Source organism: Perissodus microlepis, chromosome 10 (assembly GCF_051167445.1).
Source record: "Perissodus microlepis isolate ML-2025 ecotype Zambia chromosome 10, ASM5116744v1, whole genome shotgun sequence".
NCBI classification, from domain to species: Eukaryota; Metazoa; Chordata; class Actinopteri; order Cichliformes; family Cichlidae; genus Perissodus; species Perissodus microlepis.
Genome location: NC_140470.1, coordinates 10,576,354 through 10,593,640, shown reverse-complemented (window position 1 = coordinate 10,593,640; position 17,287 = coordinate 10,576,354). Strand labels below are relative to the sequence as shown.

The 17,287-nt window shown below is 41.8% G+C and overlaps 1 protein-coding gene across 1 annotated transcript in view; it reads left to right on the top strand.

The window, feature by feature from the left end:
- The window catches only part of lhfpl7 (LHFPL tetraspan subfamily member 7), a 124,776-nt gene that overhangs the window by 36,062 nt on the left and 71,427 nt on the right, over positions 1–17,287 (top strand). The window contains exon 2 of the mRNA XM_084941885.1: positions 658–796. Coding sequence (XP_084798011.1) covers positions 658–796 — 139 coding nt within the window. The remainder of the gene's footprint in view (positions 1–657; positions 797–17,287) is intronic.

Genomic DNA, 17,287 nt, shown 5'->3' with positions numbered 1-17,287 from the left:
GTGGCTGTGCATGGATCTTCTGCATGCTACTGAGGCCTCTGTTTGTTAAAAGAAGACATGTTTAACTTGCCAATAGTTCTCGTTGCTTCAGACTTCAATCATCCAATCCAAGACACCAAAACACCAAACAAGAGCAGCTGTTCCTTACAAATGCGGCACCATCAAAGGAAAACAAACAGGCTTTCCAACAGTATAGGATTTAATGGCAAGAAGCAAACACCTTACTTTTTCTTCTAAGTTTAGTTGTGGTTTATCAGAAAAGTTGTGGAGGAATGTCTTCTCTGTGTTGGCCTTCTGCCTCTGTTTGGCTTCTCCTGCTCTCAGCATGTGTGTGATTAAGTGAAGGTGTAATGAATAAGGACGGTGCCCTCTTGTTTGGCCTTGCATTGCTGTTTTCCAGCTGAGAGAGCTAATAACCTGTTAGTGGGGGATTAACTGTGAGATTACACAATAACAAAGTAAAGACTTTTTGGCTTTGGGGATTGGTTTCGAGTTTAGTAACAAATCCCAAATCTTTGACAGTGAGGTAATGACAGGAGCTTTCCACATTTGCTCCCGCTGCTCAAAATGTGGGTTTATCGACGTGGTGCTCAGAGTACTTGCGGGCGAATCAGTGGAGATAAAATGAAATTGTCCTGTGTTTGTGTTTTTCCTCAGACCAGTGCGGTGCTGTGTTCGGGAGGCTGTGCTCTGCTGGCTGTCAGCTCCCTGCTGGCCATCATCACCATCTTCCTGCCCAGTGGAGGATGTGAGAGAAGGATCTGCACCCTGGCTGGATACATGCAGATGGCTGCAGGTCGGTAGAGACGTAAAGACACACATCAGCACAATCGCATACATGCTTACCGATCCATAAATGTATAATTTTTGAGATAAGAGATTATCTTCTTATCAAAGATGATGAAAAAATTATTTTTAATTGAACTGATTTCAGTTTTTTGCTTCGTGCTGTAAGACATACTTCACTACTCCATGCTCTATTAGACTATTAGATCCATTCTAATAGCACTGCCTGTTACTGGGATTCTATATAAAAAATACAAAAAAACAGCTGACCTTGCCCATCAGTCAAAAACAAGAGCAAAAAAAAGACACAACTTGAGGACAGCTGCAGCTAGGCAACAACAGTCCGCATGGAGGGACTAAGCAGGTGAGATGAAGGCGAGGATGGATTTAGAGCCTGCGGTAAAAAGACAATTATGCCTCCTTAACACAGGTCATTGGTTCAGAGCTACATGTGACTTATCAGGCCGCTGGTTTCCCTCTAACAAAGAAGTGGTCCCGTAAACAGAGAGCAGTCGGCACTTGAGCTTAATAAACCAATAACACACCACGGCTGATGTCGCTGCTTAGTACTGGCCTTCACACTTCTTGCTTTGCGCATTGGACCATTTTAATGGCATGTGGTACAAAAGGTGAAGCATTTTTCTGCAGTTGTATTAAACGATACGGTTCATGTGTGCTTTATTTACAGCAGTGTAATTCCCCATTTGTGCGTTAGACCGGCTGTAATATGTGAAAGATGCTTACTGTGCCTCTCCTGGTTTAAAAAAAAACAGTATTTGATACAGTAATTCTGTGTACTCACACCATGCTGAAAGTTCTACATGTGACGTGAGATTGAGCATCGTGTGTAATAGTCATAGACTGTATATAAAAGATGGAGGTAGCATTATGACCTCCATCTTGATGTGGCTGGACGTGACCACAGGGTGGAGTACTAATTCATCAGTCAATGCTTGCGAGCTTCCTTAGCCCCATTTACACAGGATTACAGACTGATTTGGGATTACCTGGCAACCACTGGTCACTAGGGAAAAAAGGAGTATTTGCTGTCGGTGAGTATTTCCTGGAGTATTTCCAGTTTGCCAGCAGTGATTGTTTTGGTCAGTGGCAGAGTTTGGTAGTGCCTCTTCTACTTTCTACACCGGCAGCACCCCCAGCTAAAGCAAACACAGTGTTTCCACTGTTGAGAACTGTTTCCTTCTCTGAGAAAGGGCGACTACAGGTGTCCTGACCTGTTTTTCTGACATTATATGTAAAAACTTAGGGCTTGAGTTGCCCCTACCCACTCTGTTCAGATGCACAAACCCTTGATTGTTACTTTTTGTCTCCTCTTATTTATTTACATAAACTTTGTCCTCACCTATAGCTTATTTAGATCCCTGCAAGTGGCATTTAACTAAGCATAATTAGAGACTAGATTCATTGGCCAGGTTAAATCTTTATTGACAAAGGTGGACTTTCACAGGCTATGGTTAATGATGTGTTTAAAGTGGTTCTTATTGCTTACAGCCAGACTCTCATACCTCTCTGTCTGACTCCAGTATCAGATCAATGTTGCTTTGGGAAAATGAGAATGAGTCTTTGGCAAGCCTCTGGTGTGTGTTTTTTATGTGTGTGTGTGTGTGTGTGTGTAATCCAGTTCTGTGTGTCTATTATAGCTACAGCTTTTGCTAAATAACAATGCGAAGCGAGGAGCTGGGTCTTTGTTCCGTTTCCAGGTTGACTCTTGTCTAGATACACAGAGGTTTCACAGAGCCCACAAAGCCCCGAGGAGGGTAGATCAGAAGAGTGTTTGTTTTCCCAGCACTACAAGTATGTGTGTATGTGTTGAGAGAGTGCTATCAAAGTGGGCTGATAAAATGTTGCAAGCAGATTAAGAACAATGGTTTTCTTTGTGGTGTGCATATCATCAGTTTGGCTTTTGACGGTGTGAGTTTTCTCGCAGATTGGAAGAAATGAACTGCTGGCAAGATTCTCTTTGTCACTTTTCTCCTTCCAGCAAGAAGTGAAACCTGTTTTGATCCCCATGTTTTCTATAGTCACTGTGACAGAGAATGGAAATGTCAGCATCCACATGTTGTGCTGTGTTACTATATTTTGGAGTGCTGAAAGTAACTGAGTCAAAAGAAGTGGAGAACATTTTGCTCATCACTACTTAGTTCAGAGTTGATTGGAATGGATTAGAGTAAGGTGTGAATATACAAAGATTTGAGCTTTAGTCACTTAGAAGAGGTGTTTCATGTTTCATTAAAGCAACATTAGATAGAGTGCAAACTAATGGAGCAGAATAGATAGCAAGGATGTATTTGATGGATGAAATGTGTAGATGATATATAAACTGATGTGATTACGCCATTTAAAAAAATTGCATGCCTTTGATGTTTGTGCATTGTCTAATGTTTAGATTGTCTATGAGTGTTGCTTTCACCATGTAAATGGTAAATGGTTAATGGACTGGTATTTATGTAGTGCCTTTCTACTTGTTTGAGCACCCAAAGCACTTTGTTAATACAAGTCTCATTTATCCAATCACACAGACAGTCATACAATGTTTTTTATCTATGCCTAAGCGCTTTCTAACATTCACACACACACTCACATGGATACATCAGGGGTTCACTTTCTTGCCCAAGGGTACTTCGGAATGCAGACTGAAGGAATCAGGGATTAATCCACTGCCATTCTGATGGTAGATGACCCACTGTTCAACCTGAGCCCCTGCAAGCTCTAAGCACCTAAAGCACCGGGTATTCCCAAGTACTAACGAGACCTGACCTGCTCAGCTTCTGAGAGCAGACGAGGTTGCCCTGTTCAGGGTGGTATGGTCCTAAGCTATGATGCTATAAGGGAAAATGAAAACTTGATTGCCCCAATGGAACAGGATAGATTTCCCTGATCGCTATCGGCAAAGGAAGTCTTTCCACTTGGCGACCATCTTGACAGCACCTCCAAATAGTTATTTGGGCAGTGATTATAAAGTCTGCATTTAAATCACATTGGAATGAAGGCGGGAAGGTGGTGTAACAACTGCATGTGTAGAATCACCAGACGTAAAGCAAGAATATGATGAATAAATGAAAGATGAGACCAAAAGTAAAACACAAAGTTTTGAGACAAACCTTGGTGTTATTTCTATTAGATCTGTAACAAAATAACAAAAGCTTCCACCTATACTGCCAGGTGTGAGCTTGTCTTGTCCGTTGTCACTTAAAACACTTAAACCATGAACATATCCAATTTTATATTAAACGTTAAGCATGTTGTAGATGTGCAGTTTAGGTTAAAGTTAGCTAGCACTGTGCAATAGCTTTGAGCAACATGACAAGCAATAAATTACAAGTAAATGTGTTGTCCCTTTAGTGGTGCAACACAGGGTTGTCATGTTTTCCTTTGCAAAAGTGGGAAAAATAATTTGCTGACATTCATATTATTAAAAACTGAAAATCTTCGATGTCTGAGTGAGTCTGGTGAAAAAAAATCTAAAGTTGCTGTTTGTCACCGGAACATAATGCACTCTCCGTAGCATGAGCTTTGTCGAGGCACTTAGCAGCAGGAAATTGTGGCTATCACCACAAATAATGGAACTCTTTGTCATAACTCAAGAAATGCTGTTACAGCTCAGCCCTGAAAACTTTCTGTGACAGCAGAACTCGGTTAGTCATTAAACCCTTCACACTGTGCACTTAAATATACTCGGTTCAGCAGATAGCAGTAGCTGGAATTAGGAGTGGGGCACACGGAAGGGAAAGAAGTTACACTACTGTGACGTGTTTAAATAGTTACAACAATAGTTAGTATCAATACAGCAGACCAGGGGTTCATTATATTATGCACAAGTTCCCTGCAGTTAGAAATAAAAGCTCATAGCTGCAGGGAACTTGCAGTTATGAAGTACAACTGGATTGATTTTATAAAGAGAAACTCACCATGTGGAGATTTGTCTACAGTTACTATAAAGTTTGGCAGTGTAGGTGTTTTTGTATTGGGAAGATGTATTCTTTAAAATGTGAAACTTCTAAGGGTACATGTGATGGTGCCCACTGTGGTGAGGTGGCTAGCACTGTTGCTGCACAGCGAGAAGGCAGCAGTGGGTGGGTTTGAATCCACCGGCTGACTGAGGCCTTTCTGCGTGGGTTCTCTCTGGGTCCTCTGGTGTCCTCCCACAGTTCAAAGACGTGAATCTTAGGTTAATTTGTGATTCTGAATTAGTTGTAGGTGTGGATGGATGGATGGATGTTGACTTCTTAAAATGTGCTACATCTTGTCCCTATCTGTCACAAGACGTTTGTACTTGTAGCAACATTGCAGGAAGAGGTTCAACTCTTGTTCCGCGTTGTCACATGACTCACGTTATATTCTTACACTATATGAATAAAATTCAACTGAAAAAAAACCAAACAAAAACACAACTCTTCGCTATAAAAGACCTTTGAAGTTTTCATTCACATTAAAAGTAAATCAAAGTTTTTAAATTCACTTTTCAGTCAGGTTGTTCCAGGTTTCTTGAAGAGCTTAACACAGTTTGCCCCTAAATAGCTAAGAAGCCTAAACTAGAAGTTTTGCATGGTACTGCTTACACACACACACACGCGCAAACTTTATACTCTGAATACTCACACACATACATGACTGCCTTGGTTAAACCAGGAAAAGCCTTTTTTCGAGGCAAAACTGCCCAGCTCTTTCCTTTTACAGCCCAGTGGTCCTGTGGGTGCAGTCCAGAATTAGATGTGAACTTGCTAACCCTCCAATGGTTCAGCTCAGCACTCAATACAGCGGTTCAGCTGCTGCACCGCCGAGCACTGCTGCCATCAATGTTTTACGCTCAGAGAGAGGGAGGCAGAAAGTTTCTGTGCGCTACAGCAGGGAGCCTTTTCTCCTGTCATGCATATTTCATCGGCCTGTTCTTCTTAGTGGTCAGGATCCATCGGATTGGACGGCTCCTTCGATGCGCTCTGTATGTTTGCATTTAGGATGATAAGAGAGGAAGATGTGCACAAACTCATCCTTTTTATTGTGTGTTATATTCATGTCTTTCTTATAATTGTTCACCTCTTAGTAACAGAACCTTTACCTTAATCTTTGTTGGTAATACCGGTTTATTTTGCTCAGACTCAGAGGCAGCTGAGGGCTGGGTTGGGGGTTCGTCATGCTACAGTGTTCAGGCAGATTCTCGCAGTGCCGTTATCTGTTCAGGGCTGAAGACATGTCACACCCGGGTGAGTGTGCAAGCACTCACTACAAGCTTAATCTCAGCTGTTTCCCTGCAGGGTTATAGCCATATTAACATATGGAGATCATTTACATTATGTCCTTACATAAAAACATGCTGAAGAGTTTATTTGCTGCATTGATTGTTTTCCTGTTTTTATTGATTCGACTGCAAGTCGGTACTTTTCCAGTTCAAAATGTTTTAGTTTGAAAACAGCTCTCTGGGAGCTTCGTGGGTTGAGGACTTGAAAGGGATATGCCTGAAGGCTTGTTTTTTTCTGCTCTTGAAAGAAATATGAAGCACAGTGTTGTTTTTTTCCCTCACTTGTACAGTTGGAGTTGTTTGTGTAGCTCCATCTGGAGTAGTAGCAACGGCTCAGGCTTTTCGTATTGTTACACGCAGAGATAAAAGGAGTGAAATGGCAATCGATAGTTAAGTGGAGAGCCATAAGTAAAGTCTGGCATTACTGGTAATGGTTTTTAAATATGAGAAGTTTGTAAATCCAAACGATCCAGAGGCCTTGTTTGTCTCGTTTGTATCTTTAAATGGCAGGACTTTAGGCAGAAGCTACAGAAACACTATAACTGATATTTGACTTCCTAAAGAAAAGACCTTATTCTTGCATTGCAACTCAAATCCTACATACTTCTATAGTTAGTAGTATGCAGTTATTTTCTCTCCATGTACACTTTTGTTGTTCTCAAATGTTAAAAAATTGTCTGTGGAGCTCTTAACACTTTTTACATATAGTCTTCAGTCACACAGAGCTAGAGACGTATTGGCAACCATCTTGCAACCACTGGTCGCAAGGAAAAATGTGTATTCCCTGGCTGATTGCAAGTGATTGTTGGAGGTTGCTAGGGGTCAGTGTAAAAAATTTTTTGCTAAAACTCCTGTTGGTGTCCCCTCCCTGATAACTACCAGTCGCAAGGGAAAAGTGTGTATTCTGCTGCTAGTTGGCATGTGGTTGCCGGAGGTTGCTGGCAGTTGCTAATGTGAAATTGTTGCCACGGTTTTGCTGACTGGTGTTCAGGCCTGGGTGACTGAGGCCTCAGTGGTCACCTCCATGGCTTTATAGTGGAAAATAGGTGGCCCACCAAATAATTTGAACCAGGAGGAGACTCCATTATCAGTATCAATTATGATGTCAGCACTAGATAGCTAGCCATAGGCGGTATATTACTTTTTTGAGACATTGCATGCAAGACCACAAACTAATTGCATTGTGGAGTTGTTTAGTGTGTCAGTGTGTGTAAATCCATCGTCCTAACTACAATAATTTTTATATCATAATTGGTAAGTAGCGTTTTGACATTCAGAGTCAAATGTTGCAAATAATTGGAGAATGCTTCATGTGCAATTTGAGTACTGCACAAGTAGGTATGCATTGGGAACTAGTGTATTGCATGAACCATTCCAAACACAGAAACACTAATAGTTCTGCTGTTTTTAGCATTTTTTAGACATTTTTTGCAGCAGTTGTTGTAGTTTATATTGGCACAAAACACATTTTGTGCCAGTATAACAACAATCAGTGAGAACTGAACTTAAAGAAAAAGTCATTTAAATATAGATTTTTAACTTAGTTTTGTGGCTCGATTGTAATTCTGAATCACTTTGGTCCTGACTACATTATCTCAGCAAACACTGGATAGATTCCCAGTGTAGCACCGGCATATAATTGTCTCTCAGTATTCAGATGTTAGCAGCATGCTAATATTTGCTAATTTGCAACCAAATCAGTTGCTAAACCCTGAACATTAGGCTGTATCTGCCTGTGGAATTCAAATTTTTTGAGCTTGTTATCATATTGGCTCCTGGTCCACATATTCATTGACTCAGGGTGAGTTTCTTTCTCATGCACAAGCTTATGCGTTCCACCAAAACAGCAGAAACAACTGGGCCATTTTTCTACTATCTGCCTATATCACAGTACTTTAGAGAACTGCATTTAAATTTAAACAGTGACACCATGGCTGCACTTTCCGATGAATCAATGAATCCTGCAGTCGCAGCAGAATGAATAAAAATGACTTTGAGATTAGAAATTTTCATTTGTGGACCAACTTTTTGCTGGCAAAAGTTTGTGATTTGCAGCTAAACTTCACATAACCCAGGCTGTACGGTGCACAGTGAATACTTCCCTTTATGGATCCTCTTTGTACAACCTTCTGAAACTGTGCCCACTTATCTTCATCCTCATCAGGGAGAGTCCTTCAGTGTTTTCTCTGACCCTGGCTGCTTGGGGAAGGAAAGGAAGTGTGTTTTCCTGTGTGTTCCCTCTCTCACACGCACACACGCATTCACACATCAAGTTTCATTGTGCTGATGCCGAGGAAGTCCGACTTGCTGTATCAGCGTTCCCTTGGGCAAAGCCGCTATGCAGATGTCCTCAGAAGCGTGGTGATGAAAATAGGAAGTTGCTTTGATCAAAGCACCTGCTGTGTTATTTCAGTGCTGCTGTCGCTGCCGGAGCCCATATGGTACCCGCGCCAGGTGTCAATCATGTCTCCGATACAGATGAATACATTTTCCATATCAGGCTGGATTAGAGCGACAGACTCTATTAGCAGAATGTGTTCCTCCAAAAATGAAATTACGCTTAGTGAGTTTTTCTTCCATCACTCCGTGAGTAAGAATGATTGGACCATCATTCATGTCACTATTAGTATTCAGAGAGTTCTTCCTGGAAAATGTCTTTGACTGAGTGGCAGAACTTTTCTTAGAGAGCAAACATTACCAACACTTTTATTTTTTATTTTTTTGATCATCTTTGCCCTTCTTGAAGCTTCCTGATGCCTTCGGGCTCTAAATGTAGCCGTTCCCATCCCTTTCACTTTTCTACATTTCTGCGGGAGCAACTTTTGGTCAAGTGCCTTGCTCAAGGAATTGGAGTTTTTAGTTTCTGGTCAGAGGCTTTTCTGCTCCGCCCTTCAGGCTGCTTGCTTCTCATTTTATATTCTGTGTGTCTGAGAGTGGGTGTGCGAATCCGTGCTTCTTTTTCTAACACGCCAGTTCTTCATATTTTATCCTTTCATTTTAACTCCCTAATAAACAGATCTTTATCACAACCGCAAACAGACAAGATCCCCAAACGCCGTGCGCTCGTTTGCTGTCAATGGCGGGCGTTTCATTCTGTTTCATCACAGCTTGACCAGCTCGAGGCTTTCGGCTCTCATTGATTTAGCAAAAATTAAATAAAAAAGCAGAAGCAGAGCAATGGATTAGGCGTACACCCTGTACTTACACTGCTTTGTTTTGTGCGTCTGTTAGTGTGACCCAGTTTAGGTGCAGTGTGATGTTGGCACGATAACCTGCGTCTCACGGCGCGCGCTGACATCAGATATCAGTCACAGACGTGCGTCTTGTCACGCCGGAGTGCGTGCCGCTTGCAGGTTGACAATAATGCGACTGGTCACCGTCGCCGCCTCCCGCAATCTGGATATTTTCTTCTGAGTTTGCGCTCTCAAGTCTCATTAATTAAACAGAACAGAAGCATATTTACACAAAAACAATTAATATTTACTGGAGGAACACTCCACGACCACTTCATCTGCAGGCCTGACAAAGCATTTACTAATACGCAGCATGTTTGAATCATCCATTCATTACATTCTGCCGCTGTATCCCAGCATCTGTCGCGATTGTACCCAAATGGATAAACTCGGCCTAATGTGTGCTTATGAATCAAAGCCTGCGTGTGTTTGCATATTTGTGTATGCTACGCTCACTCATTGGTCTAATCTGATGTCTACTGTAATTATGAGCACCGCAGCACTTGGCTCTGCTCGCTCACTGATACATTACCCACAAAAACCACAGTAATTGGTCTACCAGTCAATTAGAGCTGGACTGTAATTAAGACTGAACTTTCATCCCGTCCAATTCATCAGTTTTCTTTTTAATTTACTGGAAAGTCCTCTCGTAGGCTTTGTGTTCATTATTATGAGAGGTTTTTTTTTAAATCTATCTTTAATGTGGCCTTTGAAAGTATTTCTGTCCTTTGATATTACTCTTCATCAAGAGGGAAGTGTCCAGCATGTTTCTGAGATTTTTTTTCTCCAATATTAATGTTCTTTACAGTACTAATTAACCTCCCCTATCTTTTGTATAAGCTGGAAGCCCTTTGATTATCTCTGCTTCTGCACACGCTCACCCACAGTGAAAGTCTCCTGCCATGTGGTTGTGCCTTCCTGAGTTGTGTCACGGCAGCAAGCAACAATGACATGTTGATGGAGGAGAGGAGGTAAGATGAACAGAGGGAGATTGGAAGAAGGGAAGTGGGAATTGCACCCCTTTGTTTCTATTTTTTCCCCCATATTTGTTCTGCTGGACGGCTGCAGTCCTTTCACATCTGTCAGACAGAGGAGAACCATCGCCAGGTCCAAAACATGTTTATCTGTTTCTTATTCCTTGCCTGTCTCCCTTCTCTTCCAACTCCTCTTTCATTCTGCCATGAAAGCTGCAGCCAACACACACACACATTTACCATTTACGCACATTCGCACACATTCACACACAGGCACACTCAAAGACTAGTGGCTATGCATATTACATGAGTCCTCCACCTCTGAAGGCCTCTCTGCTTTTTTCATTTTGCAACTTACAGCAGAGATGATGAGGTCGAAGCTGGTTCTTGCACTTAAGGGCTGTTTCCTCTCTTTACTGCAGAAGTTGCAGTTTATGGCTAAAGAGGGTGTGTACTGCAATTTCAAACATCAATATGAAATTCAGTAATGTCTTTGTGTAATGATGTCAACAGCTCAGGCCAGGAAATTAAAGAAATGATTCACTTCTTGCTGGTGGTGCTCTGTAATCAGATCAGATTTTCCATTAAACCCCGCATACAGTGGCTTGCAAAAGTATTCGGCCCCCTTGAACTTTTCCACATTTTGTCAAATTACGGCCACAAACATGAATCAATTTTATTGGAATTCCACGTGAAAGACCAATACAAAGTGGTGTACACGTGAGAAGTGGAATGAAAATCATACATGATTCCAAACAGTTTTTACAAATAAATAACTGAAAAGTGGGGTGTGCTTAATTATTCAGCCCCCTGAGTCAATACTTTGTAGAACCACCTTTTGCTGCAATTACAGCTCTGTAATTATGTCTATGTCTCTACCAGCTTTGCACATCTAGAGACTGAAATCCTTGCCTATTCTTCTTTGCAAAACAGCTCCAGCTCAGTCAGATTAGATGGACAGCGTTTGTGAACAGCAGTTTTCAGGTCTTGCCACAGATTCTCGATTGGATTTAGATCTGGACTTTGACTGGGCCATTCTAACACATGGATGTGTTTTGTTTTAAACCATTCCATTGTTGCCCAGGCTTTATGTTTAGGGTCGTTGTCCTGCTGGAAAGTGAACCTCCGCCCCAGTCTCAAGTCTTTTGCAGACTCCAAGAGGTTTTCTTCCAAGATTGCCCTGTATTTGGCTCCATCCATCTTCCCATCAACTCTGACCAGCTTCCCTGTCCCTGCTGAAGAGAAGCGCCCCCAGAGCATGATGCTGCCACCACCATATTTGACAGTGGGGATGGTGTGTTCAGAGTGATGTGCAGTGTTAGTTTTCCGCCACACATAGCGTTTTGCATTTTGGCCAAAAAGTTCCAGTTTGGTCTCATCTGACCAGAGCACCTTCTTCCACATGTTTGCTGTGTCCCCCACATGGCTTGTGGCAAACTGCAAATGGGACTTCTTATGGTTTTCTGTTAACAATAGCTTTCTTCTTGCCACTCTTCCATAAAGGCCAACTTTGTGTAGTGCACGACTAATAGTTGTCCTATGGACAGATTCCCCCACCTGAGCTGTAGATCTCTGCAGCTTGTCCAGAGTCACCATGGGCCTCTTGGCTGCATTTCTGATCAGCGCTCTCCTTGTTCGGCCTGTGAGTTTAGGTGGACGGCCTTGTCTTGGTAAGGTTACAGTTGTGCCATACTCCTTCCATTTCTGAATGATTGCTTGAACAGTGCTCCGTGGGATGTTCAAGGCTTGGGAAATCTTTTTGTAGCCTAAGCCTGCTTTAAATTTCTCAATAACTTTATCCCTGACTTGTCTGGTGTCTAAATCCAATCGAGAATCACGGCAAGATCTGAAAACTGCTGTTCACAAACGCTGTCCATCTAATCTGACTGAGCTGGAGCTGTTTTGCAAAGAAGAATAGGCAAGGATTTCAGTCTCTAGATGTGCAAAGCTGGTAGAGACATACCCTAAAAGACTGGCAGCTGTAATTGCAGCAAAAGGTGGTTCTACAAAGTATTGACTCAGGGGGCTGAATAATTATGCACACCCCACTTTTCAGTTATTTATTTGTAAAAAATGTTTGGAATCATGTATGATTTTCGTTCCACTTCTCAAGTGTACACCACTTTGTATTGGTCTTTCACGTGGAATTCCAATAAAATTGATTCATGTTTGTGGCTGTAATGTGACAAAATGTGGAAAAGTCCAAGGGGGCCGAATATTTTTGCAACCCACTGTACATGTTGGCGTTCTCTTCCTTTCTTTTTTCCAAAAATAATATGCAATATTCCACACAAAAAAAGTCAGAAGTCAACAAAGTTTACTAAGAGAAAAGTGTTAAGTATTAACTACAGCTATGTGCAGGTGCTGTGCTGTTTGTCGTGATTGTTGTACCTGTTTTTAAGTAGATCTACAGTAGATGCTTACTGGTTACACTTATGCCAGCAGACTGAAAAGGTATGGTCGCAATAATATGACTTGTGGACGCCTCCCAGGAATTCCCACCAGTGACTGTTTGAGGAGAACAACAGCCAGAATGACTCATTGTTGTGTCTGTAGCAGCTGCTTTGTCCTCCACGTCTGGGCCCTCAGCCGTAAACACACACGCTTGGAAGCACGTTTGCGCGTGTGCGCATGTTTATGCGTGCTTTGCTTTGAGTTACATTTCTCTCATGTCGTTTTATCCTCGTCCCTCTCATACAGTGATTGATCTTCTTCTCAGAGGCTGCTCATAGCTTGTGCTGCTTTGCCATGTTTTTGTTTGTACCATCTGTGTTACGGGGAATTCTGTGTTTTTGAAAGTCATTTTGAAGGATTGAGACCACCGGTAACTGTCATGTGCACACAATGATTGATTATCTAATGTTTCTCAAATCACACTGGTTTACCAGTGTTTATTATCTCCTCATTTGCGTTAAGTAAATAAATGTGTTTGCTCTGCTAAGTGAATTAAAAATGCTCCATTGGATTTGTACGCTGACCAGACTACAGTGAATTCCTGCACATGTACCGTAAGTAAAAATCATATCATGAGTTCATAAGCTGCACCAGGGAATCAAGTATGGGGAAGCTAAATAAGGAAGGTGGTGGTGGAACGCAATAAATGATCAGCTAGATAATATTTAGGTAATATTTTCGATGATGGTGTAGCTTCTTCAAGCCTCTAATGCAAGAAACAGTGGGGGGAAAGTGATTTCACCTTATATCTGTTACATAATATGTATTTTAGAAGAGACAAGATAGTGGATATAGTGGACAAAGGATGTTGAAGATGGAGCTGCCAGGTAGGAAAAAAGAGGAGAGGTTGATGATCAATGAGGATGCTAGGGATAGGGCGATCGTGGCTCAAGAGTTGGGTGTTCGTCTTGTAATCGGAAGGTTGCTGGTTCGAGCCCCGGCTCGGCCAGTCTCGGTCGTTGTGTCCTTGGGCAAGACACTTCACCTACTAGTGATGGCCAGAGGGGCCGATGGCGCAATATGGCAGCCTCGCTTCTGTCAGTCTGCCCCAGGGCAGCTGTGGCTACAACTGTAGCTGCCTCTACCAGTGTGTGAGAGTGAATGAATAGTGGTATTGTAAAGCGCTTTGAGGGGTCCCAAAAAGCACTATATAAATGCAATCCATTATTATAGGTGTAGGGATGAGGGCAGATTTATCAAGAAATTCCAAAAGCTTGACAGTTTTCAAGAGAAAAGTTTTAAGCAGAATCTGTAACTTTAATTTTTAGGCAATGATCAAACTAAAGTCTTTTAGATATTTTTTGTCTTAAGCAGTAATTTTGGGCCATTTAGGAAAATATCTGTACATAAACAAATAAAAACAGATAAGCCAGTTCTGTCTAAAGGTAATAAGCTAACTACCAGTTCCAAAACTCATGAGACTGGATAACATATCCATCACGTTTATGTAAAAGATAGACAAAGCTACTGTGATGTGTCTATAGACGATTTTAAAGCATGAAATTTTGCATTTTGGTCATTGCATCTTTGCATTTTTTATTTTTTTGTAAGATTTGTTCCTACATGGAGCAGTGCAGTGTCGAGATATTATCTAACGTTTGGTAAGCAAATTCCATCCATAATGAAGACATAAATGGGTGCATTGTACAGAGAATTTCAAAATCTCGCAGAAAATAATTGCAGTGATGCTTAAAAAGGCATCAACACTTGAAACACTCAATTTTTTAAACTACAAAAACCAAGAGACAATTCACAGTTAGCTAACAAGGCCAACAGTTCCTCTCTTTTTGCAGTTTAGTAGTTTGCAATTTTTCTAATGTGTTCAGACAAAAAGGCCTCCTGTGGTTGTGGCTTCGTATTTATTGCCTGTCCATCCATCCATCCATCCAGCCAACCATTCATACATCAATCCACTTATCCAGTATAATTAACTCTAAGAAAGTAAATATACACGTTATCCAAAAGCGGATCTGCTTCTTTAAATATATTTTGTTATGCTATGATATGCTCAACTTAAATGCATCCACTTGTGGTTTTAATTCATGCATGGCTGATAAAATGTACACAAATAATATTTTGAACTGGCTGAGATATTCTCTCTGCATGGGCAGTTGCTGATCCAGCAGGTCTGCACAGATAAAAGGAGAAAGCAGCAGTAAACCGGGCCATGTGTGAGCTTTCAAGTGTCCCCAGCAAAGGAAGAGAGAGCAGCAGAGGGAATATTTTCTCACAAAAACATCACCACTTGGCTGGATTGTAGCCAGTATCAGGGAGATTCGGGGAAGGATGTCAAAGAGTGGTGAGATCTGCAGCAAAAACAGGTCAAAGTTTGTTGGTTTTTCTTTGAGAAAGTAATGTCAAACCACAGATGGATAGAGCCAGCATGACATCCCCCTTTAGTGTTTTGCCCTCAGTTGCCTCATTTTCACAATGCTGGCTTTTGGAAACCTGAGCACACAAATAGCAGATTGAAACTACAAAATCAAAAGGAAATGATTTAGAGGTCATTAAATAAGGTAAAAGCTGCATTCTTTTATTAGCTACTTCAGCTGTTAGTCAGGTTCTTTGCCTGTCTGTCGACAGCAGTACTGTGTGAAGTTGTATGTCATCTGGTGGTGGCCAAGACGGCGCTGCTGGCATCAGTTCTGCCACAAATGACTGTCTAATCTGCTTTTATTCATGTTATTATATATATAGAGAGTAAAGCACAGTTTCAATTACAGTTCATGTGTCATAGTTTGAGGATACTAATGAATCACTGCTCTCTTTTACACTTGATGTCCTTGTTTGTTTATTGCTGTGCTCTCATTTGGTGATGTGGTGAAGCTGACTTGGATCTGATGCAGCTACATAGGAAAATGCAACAGGCAGAGGATCTCAAATGCTGAGTTACTTTGGAATGTTTTAGATACACAACATTTGGGGGTTTTTTGTTGTAATTTTGTACGACACGTACAGTAAGTCTTTGGTAAGACAAATCAGTCTTTTGTTTGTTCAGGCAGACACGAGCTGATAGTGTATCACAGCTGCTTCTAGAGGTTCACTATGTGAAAGTGAGTCACTGTCTGCACTCCCCTCAGCCTGGAGACTACAATATATTACCCCAGTGAAAGATGCCTGGCACTGGCTGAGATTAGAGACTGTCCCATGCATGTAGGTCTAGGTGTGGGCTTCTGTGTATTTAGATGGCCACAAACCGCTTCATCTTTATCAAATAGATGGTACCTGCAGGTGCAAGGTTCTCCCTTTACACACACGCACAGCCCATACCTGATGTTAGAGACAGGGCTCCACATTCCTATCTTGACCACATTGGGCCTCACATTCACTTAACTTGATGCTTCTTAAATCACACACCTGCTCTCACCTGCAGTGCTTTCTCTCTGTCTGACTTATAGATAACACCCACATATGCACCCACAGACACAAACAGAGTTTTATCTGTTCTATCTTTTATTCTACGGACAAAGAGAATATGATATGAGGTTGATTGTAAGGGAATCATATATGCAGGAGGACCTCAGATCGAGACCACAGGCTTGTAGAGACACGGGTATCTTTAAAAAAAAGTCAGCTGTGTACTGTTCTTTCTCTGTCCATGAGCACCACACTCACATATTAATGTCCACATGCACATATTCGCCCACACATGATTTCAGTCATTTTCGTGCTGAATTTCATCCTCATGTTTCATCCACAATTCCACAGAGCCAAAGCTCCAGGTGTCTTTATAGTTATATGAAACTGGCATATGACCAACAGTAAAGATTCAGAAACTGATCATGCCTAATGTCTCTGTAATAAGCACTGTTTAAACTCAATGAGCCAAAGTAATCTACAGAAGATTGTATTTTTTAAGATGACATTTTTAGGTTTCAATGTGTTAAAATGTGGCGTTTCCTTTCATTTGTCCTCCTCCTAATCGTTCTGTTGACCTGAGAGCTTTGCTCACCACCACATCAGCCTTTTATGAATTCACGTTTGCACGCTGATGTTGAACACACACACACTCACACACAGGCACACACCAAGCGCGCAGACAGTTCCCTCCTAATTGATATGTCCTGTGTGCGTCGGGCTGCTCCTGCGGCTCACGCTGATTGATCCGCTGATGGGATGGATGCTCCCCAGCTTGTGATCTAATCTGTTACAGCAAAGACGTGCTCTAAAGATACAGACAGTACCAGAGAGAGAGAGAGAAGGAATGATCTGCCTTTCCCAACTCAACCCTCACCTCACTCGCCTCTCTGATTACAGTTAAAAGAGGGCACGTCACTGGAACACACAGACAGGGAGACTGATGGAGTGACCGTCCAGTCCGGGACCAAACAGATTAAAGTCTGGTCTCACTCAGCAGCCTCTTATTCATTCAGTCTTTAAGCATGTGACTGAAAGGTCAAGATGAGGCTGCTGGGCAGAAAGTGAGAGATGAATGAGATGAGATCATCATGTCAACAGCCAGACTGTTTCACCGTGTGCTTCATCGTGTCATCCTTGAGTCTGGCTCAGCTGACATTGAGATCTACTCTTCTTGCTGTACACTTCGGCATAATGAAATCATATTGTGACATTTTGTAAATACTGGC